The sequence below is a fragment of the Sinocyclocheilus grahami genome, unplaced genomic scaffold (assembly GCF_001515645.1).
Source record: "Sinocyclocheilus grahami isolate Dianchi unplaced genomic scaffold, SAMN03320097.WGS_v1.1 scaffold44.1, whole genome shotgun sequence".
Lineage (NCBI taxonomy): Eukaryota > Metazoa > Chordata > Actinopteri > Cypriniformes > Cyprinidae > Sinocyclocheilus > Sinocyclocheilus grahami.
This window is the reverse complement of record NW_015505223.1, coordinates 775,271-794,592: the sequence shown is the minus strand read 5'-3', so window position 1 is coordinate 794,592 and position 19,322 is coordinate 775,271. Positions and strand designations below refer to the sequence as shown.

At 35.5% G+C, this 19,322-nt stretch overlaps 1 protein-coding gene across 2 annotated transcripts in view; it reads left to right on the top strand.

Moving 5' to 3' along the window:
• The window catches only part of LOC107582387 (ERC protein 2-like), a 67,176-nt gene that overhangs the window by 35,058 nt on the left and 12,796 nt on the right, over positions 1-19,322 (top strand). The window contains exons 6-18 of one of the 2 annotated variants that reach the window (XM_016268207.1): positions 1,455-1,610; positions 4,360-4,527; positions 4,771-4,938; positions 6,350-6,487; positions 7,063-7,203; positions 7,285-7,425; positions 9,864-9,899; positions 11,089-11,291; positions 13,432-13,554; positions 16,637-16,648; positions 17,911-18,031; positions 18,150-18,310; positions 18,451-18,598. In XM_016268207.1, the coding sequence (XP_016123693.1) occupies positions 1,455-1,610; positions 4,360-4,527; positions 4,771-4,938; positions 6,350-6,487; positions 7,063-7,203; positions 7,285-7,425; positions 9,864-9,899; positions 11,089-11,291; positions 13,432-13,554; positions 16,637-16,648; positions 17,911-18,031; positions 18,150-18,310; positions 18,451-18,598 (1,716 nt within the window). The remainder of the gene's footprint in view (positions 1-1,454; positions 1,611-4,359; positions 4,528-4,770; positions 4,939-6,349; positions 6,488-7,062; positions 7,204-7,284; positions 7,426-9,863; positions 9,900-11,088; positions 11,292-13,431; positions 13,555-16,636; positions 16,649-17,910; positions 18,032-18,149; positions 18,311-18,450; positions 18,599-19,322) is intronic. The other variant, XM_016268208.1, reaches the window with a different exon arrangement.

Here is a 19,322-nt window from a genome sequence, read left to right as displayed (position 1 = left end):
GAATTGTAATAATATTTCACAATATTACTGTTTTTACTATATTTTTAATCAAATAAATGCAGCCTTGGTGAGCCTGAAAGACTTGTTCTTACAAATAATTAGTATTGTCATTAGAGAGTGTAGTAATATTTGGCATGCTCCGGTTGCTCAGGAAGAAAAATAGACAGAAAAAGCAAACAGAAAGTGGTCCAGAAAGACAAGAGAAATGTCTGATGGCAAAGCCACTGCAGCATGCTGCTAAATGGCTGAATGAAACAGTAAGTGGGTTTGTGCGCTCACAGGCAGAAGCATTACACACTGCTCTAAAAATAAAGCATGACCTCATGCAAGGCACGCACACACCCCTCGGGTCCACTCTGATTGGAGCTAAATATTACCCAGAGTTCACCACTGCATCCATGTGATACAAAAAGCGTAATGATAGACTCCTATTCAAAGTGCAACTTCGCTAATTCGATTTATGCATTTTCCTTGAACCAAAAACCGCAAAAGCCGCTCCACCTGTACTGGTTTCCATTGCTCTTTTAACCTTTAGCATCACCGCTAGTGTTCTCTCGCCCTATTGGCTGAGCAGGGATGCTGATTCTGGTGCCATGGGAACAGGTGGAGTTGTTTACAACACAGAGAGCACAAATGCAGGCGTGGGAGAGGATGACAGAAAAGAGAGCAATGTGATCTGTTTGCTTATGCTCTGAAGATGGATATTATCTTTCATTGAGCCACAAGGTATAATGTTACATTGCATTTAAATGATGAAGGATTTACCATTCAGAGCCTTCAAAATATTGACGATGAGCCTTTGCTTTTTGCCTAAGGAATCTACTCTCTGTGTACAGTATGTGCAAAATGGGATGTTGGTTTTCAAAGGCCTCGTGTGAAAATGGTGCCTATTGATGTCTGTGAAAACAAAAAGACGAGAGAGTGAGCAAGAGAGAGAGAGCGAGAGAGGAAGAGAGCGGAAAGGAAGGGCGGGTTAGTGGAGAGAGCATGCGAGAAGGAACAGCAAACGTTCTCTTATGTCTAAATGGGAGATGGACCATATCTAATGCAAAAGACATTGTATTATTTATTTAAAAAGCTGAAGGAGCTGCAACGCTGCAACTTCAGGGAGTTCTCGCAGTCCAAAGAGGCACACGCTCAGCTCTCTTTCCCAGAGCGTCTCTCCGCCCGGGCTGGATGTGCGCTCAGTACTACCAAATGGTGATTACATGCTGATCCATTAGCATGAGAGAGACAGATTCTGCTTTGGCTATGCAGCAGTACTGCAGCTACTCACTGGCGATGCTGCAAGACGTTAGAGTTTCGCATATACCTGTCTTCCTCTTGTTTTGATCCCATCTGTTGGGAATAGGGTTTGGCATGCTTCGATCCGTAGAATCGCACCAAAGTTGTCATACTGGCTTAAGATGATGGAGCACAGCGTGGCTAATTTTTCCACTAAATTGTTTATCCAGGACACCAAAATCGCATCCCTGGAACGCAACATTCGGGACCTGGAGGATGAGATACAGATGTTAAAGGCGAATGGATTGCTGAACACGGAGGATCGAGAGGAGGAGATCAAACAGATGGAGGTCTACAAAAACCACTCCAAGTTCATGAAGGCCAAGGTAAACTTTTACTTCAGGGAGTTCAAAACTATAAACAGCCATAGACACAAATAAATCAGTGTGTTTAGGTAACTTATAAAGTGAAATGCAACATATATCTGATGATATTGATTATCTATGGTGTTTTTTTAAGGGATGTTCTCATGTTGTTGTTATTTAATTTGTTGAACTCATAAGTAGGATGACACAAAAGATTTTGCTGACCACAACTGTCAAGCTCCAAATAGGAAAAAAAAAGGCAAAAACCATTATAAAAATAGTGCACACAACTTCCACACACAGTCTTCTAGAAGCCATGTGGTTTACATGAGAAGCAGACTAAAATTTAGGTCAAGATTTGAGTAAATAATGACAAAAGTTAATTTAATTGCTTAATTATTGATAACAGCCTGAAGATGTATATTGATTTTGCTTGAAGCTTATGCTTTTTTTTATCATATGAGCAAGATTTTTTGTTTAAAGTAAACATGAAATCAATATTGACCCTACTTACTTTCTTAACAAACATTCCTGATTTTGTTTTGGATAATTTGTTAGTAAAAATTTTTCTTATTCCAAATTATAATTTATTTATTTTTGTAATCTTGCTTAAAAATTAAAAAATTTGCTTTGTCTCTTAAACAGCTGTCCTATTTATGCTTTCAACCCCTCATATTTCAACCCCTCCCCTGTAATTGCCTGCCATAGTGACACATTGCACAATCCAATTCTTGATGGATAAAAGTCCCACCCTTGATATTTTCACTTTAAATATCGTTTCATATTAACGAAAGGAAATGGGTTGTGAATGCTGTTTCAGGTTTATTTTTAAAGCAAATAAAACAGTAAAGATTTGCAAGATCAGCTATAATATCAGTGATTGGTTAACATAAAAAAAAAGATCTGCTATTGGTAGCGGCCACAATACCACTTTCAGTCCATCCTTAGGTGAAATATTACATTGAGCTTCTTTTAAAGAAATAAATGTGTCAGAAAATGTTTAAGTGCAGTAAAGGGTTTTAAGTGTCAGGGAAGTGGCTGAGAACATCCTTGTGGATGTCTTGTGGAATTGTAATGATGGGTTTGCTGAGTAATGCTAGAAGCAGCAGTATTGAAACAGAGTCTATAGCATCTGTGTAAATATTTCTCACGACTTTGCTGACAGTGTTTCCTGTCAAAACACTTCAGTATGTCTGCTGTAGGTTTATTAGAATTTCTTACCTCATAAACTTTGGCTGTTTCCAGTGCCAATAAGTGTACCATGCACTGCGTCTAAAAGTGTCTCGAAACAATACATTGCGTAAGAGGTTGTGGGTAGTATTAGCCAAAAAAGAATCGTTAAAAAACGATTAAGAAAGTAAAACAACTTTTTTTTTTTTTTTTTTTTAAATGAAGTTGAAATAAAGTAAAATATAAATATTAGATGAAAAACTTCAGCTTAAAAAAATAAAATGACCAAAACTATACTAAAATATCAATTAAAGGTAAATAGAAATATTGAAAACACAAATTTTTTTTATTTTTTATAAAAAGCACACAACTGAATTACTAAAAATCTAGCGTAGCGTTAGTTCTGGCAGGTCACGTTAGCCAAGCTCGCATCAGCTGACTCTCAGCTGATCCCCATCAACCTATGGGACTACGACACCTATCTAAGCATTCATATATAAGGTCCCTCAGTATCATCAGCCGTTTTCGCATTGCTCAATAGCTAATTACCCTCCTCCATCCCCAACTCCTCCTCTGTCAGTCAGGATTCAGCCTTCTGATTCTCCTTTGAATCAGACTAATTCTAAAATGTGTACATAACATTATTGAACTTTAACAATATCTGCAATACATTTATGTTGGTTCTGTTCTGTTTACCCTGGGGGTTTTATTGCTGCTCTCCCTGCTCTCATCCATGCTAGGCTGCATGGATGCACAGGGAGTTATTGATCAGAACAGAACCATACCGCCAATCCAAACTGTATGCTTATTGTTAATCATCTTTGATGATAGTAGTCCTGACAGAACTGAAAATAAAATTAAAACAAAAACCAAAAATATAAAAATAAGAGCTAATTTTTTATTAATTAAAAAAAATTATATTTACTAATTATAATACATTATTCGGATCAATAATTGCTATACTAAAATATACTAAAATAACACTGCCATCCAGGCCACTTTAACATACTATTTTCAATGTGCAATGATTTGGGTACATACTAATTTTAAAATTGCATACTGAATATGACAGATGCAAATTGGGATTCTGACTTTGTTCTTTTAAACTCATATTTAATTATATTCTGATCCAGAGTTCTGATTGGTTTGTTTGATTTGCACCGCATTGCTACTGTTTTTAACTGGCTTGTTCCTTAAATCTCATTGGTTAGTTGATTTTTGTGCAGGTGTGTGTGGGTATTAATATGTGTGATGTCTTTGCTGTATCTAACATGCTTGTGAATAAGCTGGGGGTTTTGTTGTGATATTTATAGAACTCGTTTAATCAATAATTTATATGGCTGATGTATATTAAATGGGGATTGTGTTCTGAAATCCATCTTTTATGTGAAGAGAGTACAGATGTAGAGAAGAAAATTCCCATGCTCATTTCAGTTGAACTATTTAAAAAACATAGCTGATTAACACATTTTATGACATGATATTGTAAAAAATATTTGTTGTCTGGATACTCGGATGTTTTTTTATATTTTATGTGCTGAATGATTTCCCCGTCCTATAAATAACAAAAAATGTTCTTTCTCTGTGCCTTCTTTTTCAGATTGACCAGCTCAAGCAGGAGCTCTCAAAAAAAGAGTCTGAGCTTTTAGCTCTGCAAACAAAACTGGAAACTCTGAATAATCAGAATTCAGACTGCAAACAGCATATTGAAGTGCTCAAAGAGTCTCTCACTGCCAAAGAGCAACGTGCTGCCATCCTACAGACAGAGGTTAAAATGTTATTTTATTTTATTTTATTACTCTATTTTACTTCTTTATTTTTATTTTATTAAGTTTTAACATTTACCTTGGTGCAACTCCTTGTCCCTTAAAATTCTACGTGTATGTGTTATTGTAAATTATTTTATTTTTATGGGATTTTTTTATTTACTCTTTTATTTTATTTCAATGACCACTTGAAGGCATATCTCATCAGCTTTACATGAACTCTTTGCTCATGGTGTGTTGTTTAGGTGGACGCTCTTAGATTGCGTCTGGAAGAGAAGGAATCTTTCCTTAATAAGAAGACGAAGCAACTGCAAGACTTGACAGAGGAGAAGGGAACACTGGCCGGGGAGATCAGAGACATGAAAGACATGCTGGAAGTCAAAGAACGCAAGATAAACGTCCTGCAGAAGAAGGTAAATCTCACTCAAGAATCAAAGATCAGAGGCCAGTTTTCATGGGCCATTAAAAAGGATTGGGGTCGATACCAAGAAGAGTGTGATATAAGCCAGAGCAAGGGAATTTGAAAGCCTGTATATATAACAGATTTATCTTATTGCACACCTATATAGAGTTTTTGGTCCGATTTGTTAGAAAATATACTGAGAAATGGACAATTTATTCTTCATTAATTAGGGAAATACACAGAAAGCTCTTTTCTAAAACCTGGTGAGCTGAATTTTGACTAAAAATTGAAGCAGAACTGCTTATATTCTTCACAGATAAGGCAGGATTAGTAAAAGGCATTTTAACTGCAGAGCCGCAGGGCATTAGTGTCTTTCTCCCCATGTCTTATTTCAACTGCTTTTTCATCTTCTTACCATCTCACCACATGCTTTGCTGGGTTCTTCAGCCTTTTTCATGTTGTTCAGTCACTGGAAACATCTCAAGAGTAAAAAAAAAGGCTAAACCGTATTTAACTTTGATCTCTTGCTGTGTGTGCTGGTTTGATCCTTTTTATCATATTTTAAGTCACATCACAAACAACCTGCTGTATTTCTCAGATATTTATACAAGGAAACACCCTAGTAGCTCCCTTTGCCTTCAACAACTTCATTTGTTCTTGAAACCCCTTCATATTGCTCCATAACTGGGGTAACGGGATTTTGCACCATTCATCAAAGAAAGCATCCAGTTCTTGGGGGGATGAAGGAAGTGAAATCCAGCCCATTATCTGACCGAATGAGTCCTAAAACCTGGAAACGAGTTCCATCGCCCCAAAGTCAATAGTTTTTTTTAATGGGTTTTTGGTGAAATGCTTGAAATAAGGTCTGTGGTAAAAACAAGCTCAATATATGTTCACGTTTTATTCTATGACATAAAATACATCATTAATACCCCACTCATGATTTTTAAAGCTTTTACTTTTTTTTAAAGGAAAACTCATCTACTCACTAGTTGACATTTTTTTTACAGCCTCATTGTGTTTATACTCATGCTCTTGCAAACTGTTCTAACTTAAACTTACCAACTTGTAGATTTTAAATCAATATTAATATAGAGTTGTTGTGGTCGTGATGTTGAAGTCATGCAACTGTGATATAGTTCGTTTATAGCCTAACTTTTTACTTCTGGCAATTGTATTTAGGCTTCAAGATTCATAACAATTGCATTCATTTGTAAAGATTATCATGATGAACAAAACATCTAAGAATCATTAACTTTTGTTGGTCACAGAGCTTATTTTCTGCCATTATCCAAAAGGCAATTGAAAAATTCCATTGGCTTTTTGTTGAGTTTGCAATCAAAAGAGAACTCCAAACTCTCAATTAACGGTTCGATGGTTGCTAAATCCAGACTGGTTTTTATCATCTTCCTCTCTCTCAGATTGAGAACCTTCAGGAGCAGCTGAGGGATAAAAATAAACAGCTCGGGAATCTAAAGGACAGGGTGAAGTCTCTCCAGACGGACTCCAGCAACACTGATACTGCCCTCGTCACGCTAGAGGAAGCCCTGTCTGAGAAGGTGCCAGAAATTGTCCCAAACAAGTGGAAGTGAAAGTGAAAATGTAGGCCAGAAGCACATAAAATTAGAGCTGCCTCATATACAGTATGCTAATTTAGGTTTTTGGTGAAAGCTGACACTTTTCACTATAAATAAATTTCAAAGTTTGAGAAATTGCCTTTGACAACAGGCTGTGTATGACATTTTCAGAGTATTTTACACTTAGGAAATAAATTGTGTCTGCTGATAGCATTGTTTATTTGCATGCACTGTGTTGATTTAGCACCTGATTCTCTAAAGTAATTATGCAAATCAGGTAACAATGAAAACATGGCCAAAAAATGTCTTAAGTATACAGCACATTTCTCAGCATTCAGGCCAGATGCCTGGAGACCACGATGATCTGGTACACTTTACTCAGATTCTACAGCATTTTTCCAACTTTACGGCAAGTTTTTGTGAATTCACACCCTAATCTGCGAAGAATGAAGACGTTTACTGACATTTATTTATAAACCTTGAGTGTTACGGAAGCGAAAATTGTTTTAGCATGCTCAATTAGCCGCGAGTTCAGGTGCAATGTGTTTTTGTCACAGGAGCGAATTATCGAGCGCCTGAAAGAGCAAAGGGAGAGGGAAGACCGAGAGAGAATGGAGGAGGTGGACTCATATAAAAAAGAGAATAAAGACCTGAAAGAGAGGGTGAACTCTTTACAAGTGGAGCTAACAGAGAAAGAGGTACGTCAGTGATTGCGTGCGTGTCTTGTTTCAGTTGTGTTTCTGGGAGGTTTTGATCGGACTGTCTTGCTCTTCTTCCAGTCGAGTCTCATAGATTTAAAAGAACACGCCTCCTCGCTGGCCTCGTCAGGCCTTAAGAAAGACTCCAAACTCAAGTCCCTTGAGATCGCAATCGAGCAGAAGAAAGAGGAATGCAGTAAACTGGAGACACAGTTACAAAAGGTATGATTTTCCTTCTGGCATCTTGATAATTCGATATTGGACATTTTCGGATTATCAGCATCAGTTGTTAACTGTGCATCTTAACAGAAATTAAAATGAACAGAAGTGGTTGTTCCTCTGTGTGTCAACTCCTGGATATACTGACAGTTTTGCAAATAGAAAATGCACATTTTTGATTTCAAATAATTGTAGTTATTAAATATTGTGTAAAATAAAACTTAATTTTTTATTTTTTTTTTCAGAAATTTCATATTACGATTATTACATTATATAATTATACAATACAATTTTACAATCTAAACTTGTAAAAGTGTACATATATTTATATATATATATATATAGGGGAGCGCGGGGCACAAAGTAACACAGGTTTAGTTGTAACACACATGGTTTGAATATTTCCACACATGCTAGCATAACAAAATTTACAGTATTTATTAGTTACCATATCAAAATTATATAGAAAAAAGTGTGCCAAAATTCAAAAATCTTTTGAAGATATCAATGAACATTTATTTTACCATAGTAAAATTTAAATTCTGGCTTAAGTAAATCTGCTATTATTTTAATCTCCAATCTGTTATTTATCAGTTTAGATAGTTTTTTTTTTTTATGCTTCGCTAACTAGCAGAAGACAGCAACTGGTTTTAAACTCCAGTTGCGCAGATGGGGCACGTTGTAACACTGCGTTACAATGTGTTATTCTATGACATTAGCGAGGTAATTTACACTATTTACTTTAATGAATTTTAATGAGAAACAACGAGAAACAGGTGAATAAAGACTGACAGTCAATGTTTAATGTTTAGAAATTATTATTTCAAGACATGTAAAGCATTTTTGCTCGTTTATGTGGGCCTTCCCAAGCATGATTGCAATGTGTTCATTGTCAATTCTTAAAAAACACCATTATTTTATTTGAAAAAAAGTATTATTTTATTTTATTAACAAAATATTTTAGTTTGTCTTGCATATTTTTTTCATTCGATCAGATAAGATTTTAAGCTGTCAAATGGTCATGTTACAACGTGCCCCTCAGATGTTACAATGTACCCCACCTACGGGGCATGTTGTCACATTTCACTTCCATTTTTTGAGGGTAAATAAAGAAAAACGTATACACTGTAATTATGAAACAAAGCAACATATTTGTACTAGACAAGTGTAAAATTACTGTGGATAAAAAAAATTATATTCTGAACCCCATGTGGATTTACACAATCTGAGAAAGTCAAAAAGTGTTACTTTGTGCCCCGCTCTCCCCTATATATATATATATATATATATATACAGCATATATTTGTTCAAAAGTGAAAATAATGACTTTTACATTGTTTTAAAAAATTAAATGCTGTTCTTTTGAACTTTCTATTCATTAAAAAAATCCTTAAAAATATAAAAAAACGAAGAACTGATTTCAACATTGTTAACAATAAGAGATTTTTCTTGAGCAGCTAATCAGCATTTTTGATTTCTGAAGGATCATGTGACACTGAAGACTGGAGTAATTATGCTGAAAATTTTTAATAAAGCATTTAAAAATATATTCAAATAGAAAACAGTTATTTTATGTTGCAAAAGAATTTCACAATATTACAGTTGTCCTGTAATATTCAGTGTTTTTAATCAAATAAATGCATAAGAGACTTCTTTCAAAGTGTAAAAATGAAACATGTTAAAATCTTAAAAATTTCACAGAAGTTTTGTACGGTAGAGTATGTGTTATACAATCTTTTGGAAAAGTGTTTTCCAATCTTTTTTAAAAGACCAAAACTTTTTGTACAAATGAGTTTATGTGCTCAATGTCACAAATGTGCTGATTTGATTGACAGTGCAAAGTGTTTTTTCTGTTTCTGTTCATTTTGAATTAATCCCAGGTTTTCTCTGTGGTCTTACTGAATATATTTTGGCAGTATATGCTCTAGGAATGTCTACCTTTTTAAACCCCATATCAATCAACCTTTAATTTTCACCACTAGAATTACGTTCAATGATTTAGCCAGTTTTTTCATTGAATGTGTTTTCTCCATCATCTTAATGGTCACTCATTTTAGAGGGCATCATGGGAACTGTATAAAAGTATTTATGAGATGTCTTTGTCTAATTTCTCTTATTTGACAGTAGCTGTGTCTCAAAACCTAGTGAATTGCCTACTTAAATGGCATTTTTGTGTGCCGGGGGCACATAGCTCAGTTAAAACATTTGAAATGTGACTGTGATGATCAGAAACGCTGTCTAGGAAGACGACTCACTCTGATCTGACACTCAGTCAGCTTCGTTTTGTTCTTGTGTTGCTCTCTGGTTATTTATATTCTCCTGTGAAGAACATTATCATTATCCTGAAAGAAGAGCTAATGATAAAGCTTGTGCTGTTTTACTGAGTCCCTTCATCCTCCTCCTCTTCCTCATATCCCATGATTCCCTCCTTTGCAATGTAGCAAGCAGAGCAGCTGTTCAGTCAAATGAACAATCCCGTAAGTGTCTCTCTGGATCTGTATACTAGCACACATTGAAAACATGAGGACACTATACTCTTAGTTTCTTTCTTTACCATTAACTTGTAAAGGTCTGCAAATAATTCAACCCCTGCTGCCTATATAATATGTATATTAGGTAGGTACAGCTTTTCATAATTATGTGAAATGTCACGTACAAATATCTGGACGTCTGGTTATTTTTGGAGGTTTTTGCAGTTGCAGGTTATTTGGGGTCTTGCATATAGAGGCATGTAAATCATTTAATGTATAGTAAATTGTGCATTACAAAAATTAAATTTGAGTATTAATTATTTTATTTTATTATTTTATTTTTTAAATTCATCCATAGTTCTGGTGCAATACAGATCTTTTCAGCATCTTGCATGTGCATCCTGTTTAATATCCATTATATTAATTTATTGTTTTTATCACATAAACTGTACGTAGTGACAACAATGAGACGAAACCAACAGGATTAAAACAGAACTCATTGGGATTCAAGGGCATTCTGTGAAATGTTGAAAAACTGTATTGTTTCCTCATGCTTCCAATGTTTCCTTGAAATTAATACCCAGATAATTGAACACGCATATGTCTGAAGGCAAACGCATTGCAAAGAACCTTACCACTGAACCATGGAGCTAAAATCCACATTTGCATGTTGCATTGCATGTTCCTGTCTTGTGAGTTTAATTCCTCTCATGTTATGTGAACATTTTGAGAATCTGGTGTGTCAGCTTTGATCTGTTGCAACTTTTGGGTTTATGACCACATTATTATCATGTTATATCGCTTTCTTAAATTTTGTGTTGTGTGTGTGATCCATTGTGCATTCATTTTCAACTTGCAGATGTATGTTGTGTTTCAGAGTGCTTACAGTGTTTTAATAATGAAGCAAGGCTGCATTTGAATATTGCAAAGAAAATTATGCATAACTGCAGTTTCCTCAGTTTTACAGTATGACATGATTTCCTATATTTAGTTTTAACTGCAACAAGCCAAATAAGTACATTTAATCTTCGGGATTTATGCATTTAAAGCTTGGCTAATTATCTGCTTTGTGGAGCCAAAGAGCCCTCTAGTCTGCAATACTGCTGTATGTGTTGGTTATAGAACTGGGAATGTTTCTTCATGAATTGATTTTAACTGGTTTCTATGGTGATGCCTTCCAATGATCCTCATACAGAAGGCTCATGAAGTGGAGGTGCAGCAAAGCTCACGAGGGAACCCTGAGTATGTGGACCGGGTCAAACTTCTGGAAAAGGAGGTGTCTTTCTACAAAGATGAGTCCAGCAAATCCCAGGTCGAGGTCGAGAGGTTACTGGAGATTCTGAGTGAGGTGGAGACGGAGAAAAATGACAAGGATAAGAAGATCGCAGAACTGGAAAGGTGAGAAAAAGCCACTTGTTTACTTTCTAAATGCTTTTGGAAGTGTGATGTTGAGCATTCAAATCACATTGACACTACCAGTTAAAGTTTTTTTTCGTATGAATTTGTATGATTTTGAAAAGCCTTTGATCTAATACGTATACTTAAATACTTGAAATTAGTTTTGTAGAAAAACATAATTTGTGACTGTACATTTATTGTAGTATATGCTGTATGAATACATTACAAAATAATTGTATTTAATGCATGTAATGCATACATATGTGCATACAGTACAATACAATAAATGCATAGTTATTTTTAAAAAAAAGTAAAAAAAAAATAATAATAATAATTAAATGAGTTTGGCCAGATAATTATGCAAGCATTTCTTTACAAAATAAAATATTTAATTAATAAAAAAAAAATAATTTGTGACTGTACATTTATTGTAGTATATGCTGTATGAATACATTACAAAATAATTGTATTTAATGCATGTAATGCATACATATGTGCATACAGTACAATACAATAAATGCATAGTTATTTTTAAAAAAAGTAAAAAAAAAATAATAATAATAATTAAATGAGTTTGGCCAGATAATTATGCAAGCATTTCTTTACAAAATAAAATATTTAATTAATAAAAAAAATTTTAACAAATGATTTTGGCCATGTAGTGTGATAGTGTTTCCGACACGGGATAAAACTTTTTTTTTTTACATACTTACATTTGTGTTATTTTAATGTTTTTCTAAAATGTTAAAAGTAGTATTAATAGACAATGAATAAACATGTCCAAACATTCCTTTGTAGCGTAAATATTGGAATTCAGGTTAATTTTATACAATTTAACGAGCTGAAAATGATTTCTGATGCCTGCATGAGTTTCATAATACAGCATCAGGACTGATCTCTCGTTTTGCTGTTATCTCGGGCTTTGACAGCATCGGTTGACAGTTTCTACTGTACTTAATATCAAATTCTGCTGGGGTATAACATCAAAATGCTGATGTCAAGGGCTGTTTTGTTACTGAGGCTGTACAAACCATGCTGCACTCTCAGAGCTGGTCATCTCCTAGAGATGAAATATGATGATGATTGCAAATATTTATGCTGTTTCCTGAAATCATGCATTCATGAGATCATCAGTATTCTGTGTGTTTCTGACATGTTCTGAATATTGATATTGAGCTCGTGATTAGTGGTTGTGAAATGCCTTCTCTTCATGCGCCGTGATGTCTGCTATTCCCGACAGATCTGTGTGCGTTTTGGCATGTTCACATACAACTGCCTTCATATCTCTTTACTCTTCTTCTAAATTCTTATGTTTAGTTGTTGAGTAGTTCATCTAAGATATCAGGTCCATGCTAGTCATATATGTTCGGGTTGTACATCATCTGAAATGGGCGTTCACACTAACAGCAATTTCAAAGTGACTGTAATTGATTGAGATATGACACAACAAAGTCATGAAAGGTTAAATTTAATGCAAATAAGCAGTAATACAATTAGTGGATAATACTAAATATGTCTAATTTCTAATTCTCTCTATATATAATATATATAATGCAAAACATCGACAAGCCATAGTAGAAATTATCAGCATTCCAAGTGAGTTTGATTTATGCATTTATCATGCATTATGCAGTGCTGCAGTTTGCATTTTATATACACTTTTTCCTTAAAATAGAGCATCGAACATTAAGTTCAGTTCCTCGTAGGTTCTCCAGCTCTCGCTCAAAGTCTCGTTGCTTTTTCTCGGTTGACATGCTCATGCTTTAGTGTTAATGTGGTTTAATTAACCATGTGTGTTTCTGTTCTGTTTTTTTACCGTCTCGCCAACTCTTTCTCTGTTCTGTCTGTTGGTCTTTCTCTTTTTCCGACCTCCTTCTCTTCCTCCTGTTCTTCCGTGTTCCTTCATCTTCTGTCATAAAACACTAATTTCTTGTTTAAAATTTCTTGTCCATCCTCATGTTTTTCCTATCCTGCATTTCCTCTGCATTTCTTTCATTGGTTCCTCAATTTCTGTATTTAACCAATGGAAATTCAACATCTCTGTCTGTCTGTCTGTCTGTCTGTCTGTCTGTCTGCCATCTTCCTTCGCGTTACCTCCATCCATAACTTCATAACTCATACCCCCTTCACTGTGGCCCAGTCCCCCTCACACCGCTGCCCGCCCCACGCCCCGCCCTGGTGGCAGAGCCCCCTCTGACCCTCCCCCCTCTGTGTCCGCTGCCCCCCAGCAGATTGGGGGCATGGTGTGGGACTTCCTGGGAAAGTGAGTGCTCTGTCCTGGCACCACGGCTCGGCTGCATGTATTTGTCTGCAACTGCAACTGTTGTGTGCTTGATTGATGCCTTGATGCCCCTGTTGCACGGTTGTCTCTCATTCACTGGTTTTTCTTACCAAGAAATACATTATTTTGTTCTTTATAATGTGGGAAATATGTGCCAGATTGCATTGATGTAAAAATCCATGGACTGAGACAGTTCAGAAAATAATATGTGTGTATCATGTGTTTTGTGGTTGTGTTTGCTGTTTCTTGTGCATGTGTGGGGCTCTCTTCCAAAACCTAGTGAGATGCCTCGCTGTTTAATGTCTACATAGGCATCATCCTAACCAAGATGGAGCCTCATAAGTGGGTGATTAAAAAATTATGAAAAAGTTTCTTAGTGGGCAGCAATTCAGTCATTAAAAAAACAGCGCTCAAGGAACCTAACATTTGATTTCAAGAGAGTCTGATGCTGCATGTTGCTAAGCTAATAACTCAATAGAAATATTAACTAAGTGTATTTGAAAAAGTATTCAATAAAATATGATTATAAAATTAAATTATAAAATTTCCCTCATTTACCATTTTGATCTTGTTGCAGTACATTCTGGGGTTGCTGTATATAAAAAAAGTTCAAAAGTTTGGGTCAGTAGTTTTCATTTAGTTTTAATAAATAGTTTTAATAAAGTTTTATTCAGCAAGGATGCATTAAATTGGCCAAGAGTGACAGTAAAGACATTTAAAAAGTTACAGAAGATTTCTATTTCAAATAAATGCTGTTCTTTTGAACTTTCCATTGATCCAAAAAATACAGAAAAAAAATGTATCACAGTTTTCTCAAAAATAATAAGCAGCTTATTTCCGCATTAGTAATAATGTTGTTTCTTGAGCAGCAAATCAGGATCATGTGACACTGACAAAAAAAAAAATCAGCTTTACCATCACAGGAATTAATTACATTTTTATAACATATTCAAATAAAAATTACATTTTTCACAGTATACCGTTTACTGAATTTTTGATCAAATAAATGCAGCCTTAGTGAGCATAAGAGATTTTTTCCATAAACATTAAAAAAATCTTGCAGAACCCCAATCTTGCAGAAGAATACATTTAATGCTACCTTAGATTTTGGCCATGACTACATATCTTATATATTGCTGTCTGCAGACTTCCTTTTGGTGGTGGTGCCTAAACTATGTTGCCTGTAGGTAGGAAGCTCACTAGGCTTTGGAACTGTGCTAATGTGTACATCAACCTGAGTGCAAGTTTTCCTTTTATGATTATATATGTTCTATAAGATTTTTTATTTTTTATAATTTTTTTTGTTTTCGGTATAGTAAATATAGAATGTGAAAAATCTCAGTTTTAATCGAAATGGTTCCTCAGTTTCAGCACAATAATTTTCTTTCACATAGTGTCATATGTGTGATAACTGCACACTGAAAATATCTGTCGTGTTGATGTTGGCATGGCAACATGTAGATGTGTAGTCATTCTCTAAAATTACACCAAGATTAAAGGGATCATTCACCTAAAAAATAAAAATTCTGTCATTAATTACTCACCCTCATGTCATCAGGCTGATTTTCTTTCTTCCATGAAATACAAAAGAAGAAGTTGAGGGCTGTTCATACCAACGACAGTAACTATAAAATAAAGTTTTAATAATCATTCTGCTTTTATGAGAATAGGGAGGTTCACACCACAGCTGTAACGATAACGACACAGAGGAAAAATATAGTTGGAATCACTTTCAGAATGATTTTTGTCAAATTGGTGAATGATTAAAATCACTGACAGCCAATCAGAATCCATCCTGCTTTAAAGAACTCGAGCATTTAAAGTGGCAGACAACAAAACTGCAGCGCATGCTTATTATAAACACAACATTATCATCTGTTGGTGTGGATGCTAATATTGTTATCATTTTTTTCTTTGTTGTTGGTGTGAAGGGGCCTTTGGACAGAATATTCTGTCAGAAAGTGAATGAGAACGAATCCTGTTGAACTCCAAAAAATGACAAAAAGTCAACACTGAAATGTAATATAAATAGTTTGTATGTATAGCTTGTGCATTATATTCCAAGTCTTCTCAAGTTATACAATGGATTTAAGTATTTTATTATATTTAAGTCAATATTTACTAAAAAACAATAAATCACACCTCCTGTGTGCTCTATTGAAGAAAGAAAATCATGCATGTCCAAAACTACACACGGGTGAGTAAATGACGACATTATTTTCATTTTTAGGTGAACTATTCTTAAAATTATACTTTAAATAATACAGGGGTTTTCACTTAGATCTAACTAATGCTATTTTTAGGAATCTTGGTGTATTTTATTCCACCCTGCTTAAATGACATGTTAACTTGTTCTGCAGTTGTTACTCTACTTTGCACACAAACGCTTCAGTGATCTCTGTGCTTGCCGCTTGGTGTTGCTGGCATACGAGGGCTCTGAAAATGAGCAGAGCCCTTTTTCCTGACCCTTGAACACTCATTTCACAGGTCATCTTTCTGCTTCCTAACACAATCTCTCCTCCCTTCCCTCTCACTCTTCTGAATGATCCTCTCCATCCCCTCCCACCTCAGCCTGCGAAATCCCCTCAAAACGGCCGTCTCATCGGCCTGCATGAGACGTTCTGCAGCATTTCAGGCCCTGTTTTGCTCTGTGAATGAGCTGGGTGCTTTAGGTAGGGTCTAGTATTCCTCAAGTAGGTTTGCACCCTCATGCCTGAGCGCTCTTGCCCTGTTTGCCACCCTGTGCGATCTCTCACTGCGGCTCAGCTGGTTGGGTTGCTGCATGTTGGCACTCTCACGGGCCCCTGCAGATCTGGACTCAGTGGCGTATCCACTGACGGTGATGATTTGAGATGATAGTGTCGTGCATCCTGCCTTGCTGACCTCAGGAGCCGTTCTAAACCACTCCTAGTTTCTCATTTGACTCTTTCCAGCTGTTTTCTGCTTCTTCGTTTTGATGAATTCTAAAGTTTTATTTCTCCTTTCCTTCCTGTTTGCTGTGTTGCGGCTTCTCTTCCTTCCCGTTCCTGCCCTTCCTGTATCCCTCCTCTTTCTCCACCGTCAGTCTTGCGCCCAGGTAAGTTGGTTGTTCCTCAGGTGTTCACCCTCCCTTCTGAGCAATAACCAAGCGTGTTTTGTTCGTGTGATGTTAGAAAAATAACTGTATTTTTCCTCACATTTGCATCGTGTGTTGTTGTCAAAGTTATGAGTCATATTTCATGGTGATGTTGTGTTGTGCTGTGTTGTGTTGTTATTTGCACTTAATAATCACACATACAGTGACCCCAAAATTGTATTTGGACACTTAAAACACACTCAAAATATCATTACATTATATAATGAAAACAAACTGGCTTTTGCAAACAAATTATGACTTTTGAGTGGATGCATTGAAATCTCATACAATTTTTCCAGTATAACTTTCCAAAACATTCTTAAATCAAGAAACATTTACTTGAGAAGCAAAATGACACATAAAGTCATGTTGTCTGGAAAAAAAAAATCAAAATCAAGTGACTTGAAATGAGATAAAAAAAAAAAAAGAATCTGCCAATGGGGTAAGAAAAATAAATATGTTTTCGCTTTGAGTTAGTTTATTTTTCTTACTCCAGATATTTTTTCTTGTTTTAAGTATAAATTAACTTAATATTGCTGCTCTTTTTTTTTTTCAAATAGCAACTCTTCAAGGGATAGTCCACCCAAAATATTTATATTCTATCATCATTTTCGCAACCAAACCTCGTTCCAAACCTGTACGACTTTCTTTGTTCTGTGGAACATATAACGAGATATTTTGAAGAATGTTGGTAAACAAACCGCTTTGGTTCCCATTGACTTCCATTATATGGAAAAAAAATAAAATTGAAGTCAATGGGAAACAAAACGGTTTGGTTGCCCACATTCTTCAAACTCTCTTTATTTGTATTCCACAGATGAAAAATGAATACAAGTTTGGAAGGACATGAGGGTGAGTAAATAATGCCAGAATTTTTGATTTTTGGGTGAACTATACATTTAATAACTCACGGAATTTGCTACTTATGTATCTTCATTTTAGAAAGATATTTGGGTAACACTTTACTTAAAGCCTTTATGTATAATGCATTATAGGGTATTCATAATGTACATTATAAGTATATTATAAGGTATTCATAATGTACGTTGTGACCAAAGTTAAAATGCATTATAAACGGCTTTAAGTAAAGTGTTAGAGAGATTTGTACTGGAAAACAGGACAAAAATGTGATATGATAATTAATTGGGTTCGTTTGGTTAAATAGGGTTATGCGATTGCTATCAAATTCAGATATTCAGGTGAAACTCTGTATGTTTTCTAAGGCAAACCAAGGATCAAAATAAAAAGGGCCCAGTCATCAAGCTTGGTCCTCAGATGGACAAGAAAGGACCTGGGAATATCTTGCAAGATCAACGCAAGGATAATCCAATGGACAATCCAAAGGTTTGTGTTTTTTTTATTTTATTTGATGGCTTTAAATGTCTACTTAAATAAAGAGAAAACAAGAAAAACAAAAGGTTTTCTCTTTATCATCTTGCACACATTTTGCTTTATTTCACAGATGGAGGAGCTGATGAATGTTTTGGAAAAGACAAGGCAGGAGTTGGATGCCACTAAGCAGCGTCTGTCCTCCACCCAACAGTCTCTGGCTGAGAGAGACGGCCATCTGACCAACCTCCGACAGGAGCGCAGAAAACAGCTCGAGGAAATCTTGGAGATGAAGTAAGAATCTTTGCGATTAGACTCTGTTCCTTCATACAACACAACCTTCATTATTTGATCCCTGTGATGTCTTTGTGTTCCTTTCCTTGAAAGCTGCTCAGTGTACTTGCATACATATCTCAGACTGTCTGTCCCCTCAGACAACAGGCTCTGCTCGCTGCTATCAGTGAGAAGGATGCTAACATCGCTTTGCTAGAGCTGTCCTCCTCCAATAAGAAGAAGACACAAGAGGAGGTGCTGGCCCTGAAACGAGAGAAAGACAGACTGATGCATCAGCTCAAACAACAGGTCAGTCCATTTCTTTACTCAGAAACCCATTTAATTACACCTAGTATTAAGATATTGTAGAATGAAGATATCATTAATTTTTCATAGGGATGACATGTTGAAAGTCGATAATTATTATCTTGTGGTCAGTATATGTTAAATGGACAATCTTAGATCTGTAGATCTGTATGATTTCAGTTTAAAAAGGACATAAAACACTAAAAATTCAAATTAATAGTTTGTATGTTGCCTCACACCATTAAATTGTACTGAATGAAATATGGATACATATTAATTTTGAAAACTGCTAAAGGAAATATATAGTAGGGTTGTAATATATATTAAGATATGGCTATAACAGTAAGTTGACCAATGTGCTGTACAGATTCTTAAACATACATAAACAAACAAAACACACATCTGTTTATACAGCATGAACGTCAAACCATTCAACATAAAAAACAATGAGGTTCCAACAACAAATCACTGAGCAGTATTCTGCAGAAAAGCCTGGGAGAAGAGATGAGTCTTTAAAAGAGACTTAGATGAGACAAATGTGGAGGCAGTTCTTATGTGCCAAGGCAAACTGTTCAAAAGCTTTGGGGCAGACACTGCAAATGCACGGTCCCCCCACAGTTTACGTCTCGACCTAGGAACAATCAGGAGTTTCTGATCAGAGGACCTGAGTGATCTTGATGATGAGTAAGGTTGTAACAAATCAGAAAGATAGTATGGTGCAAGGCCG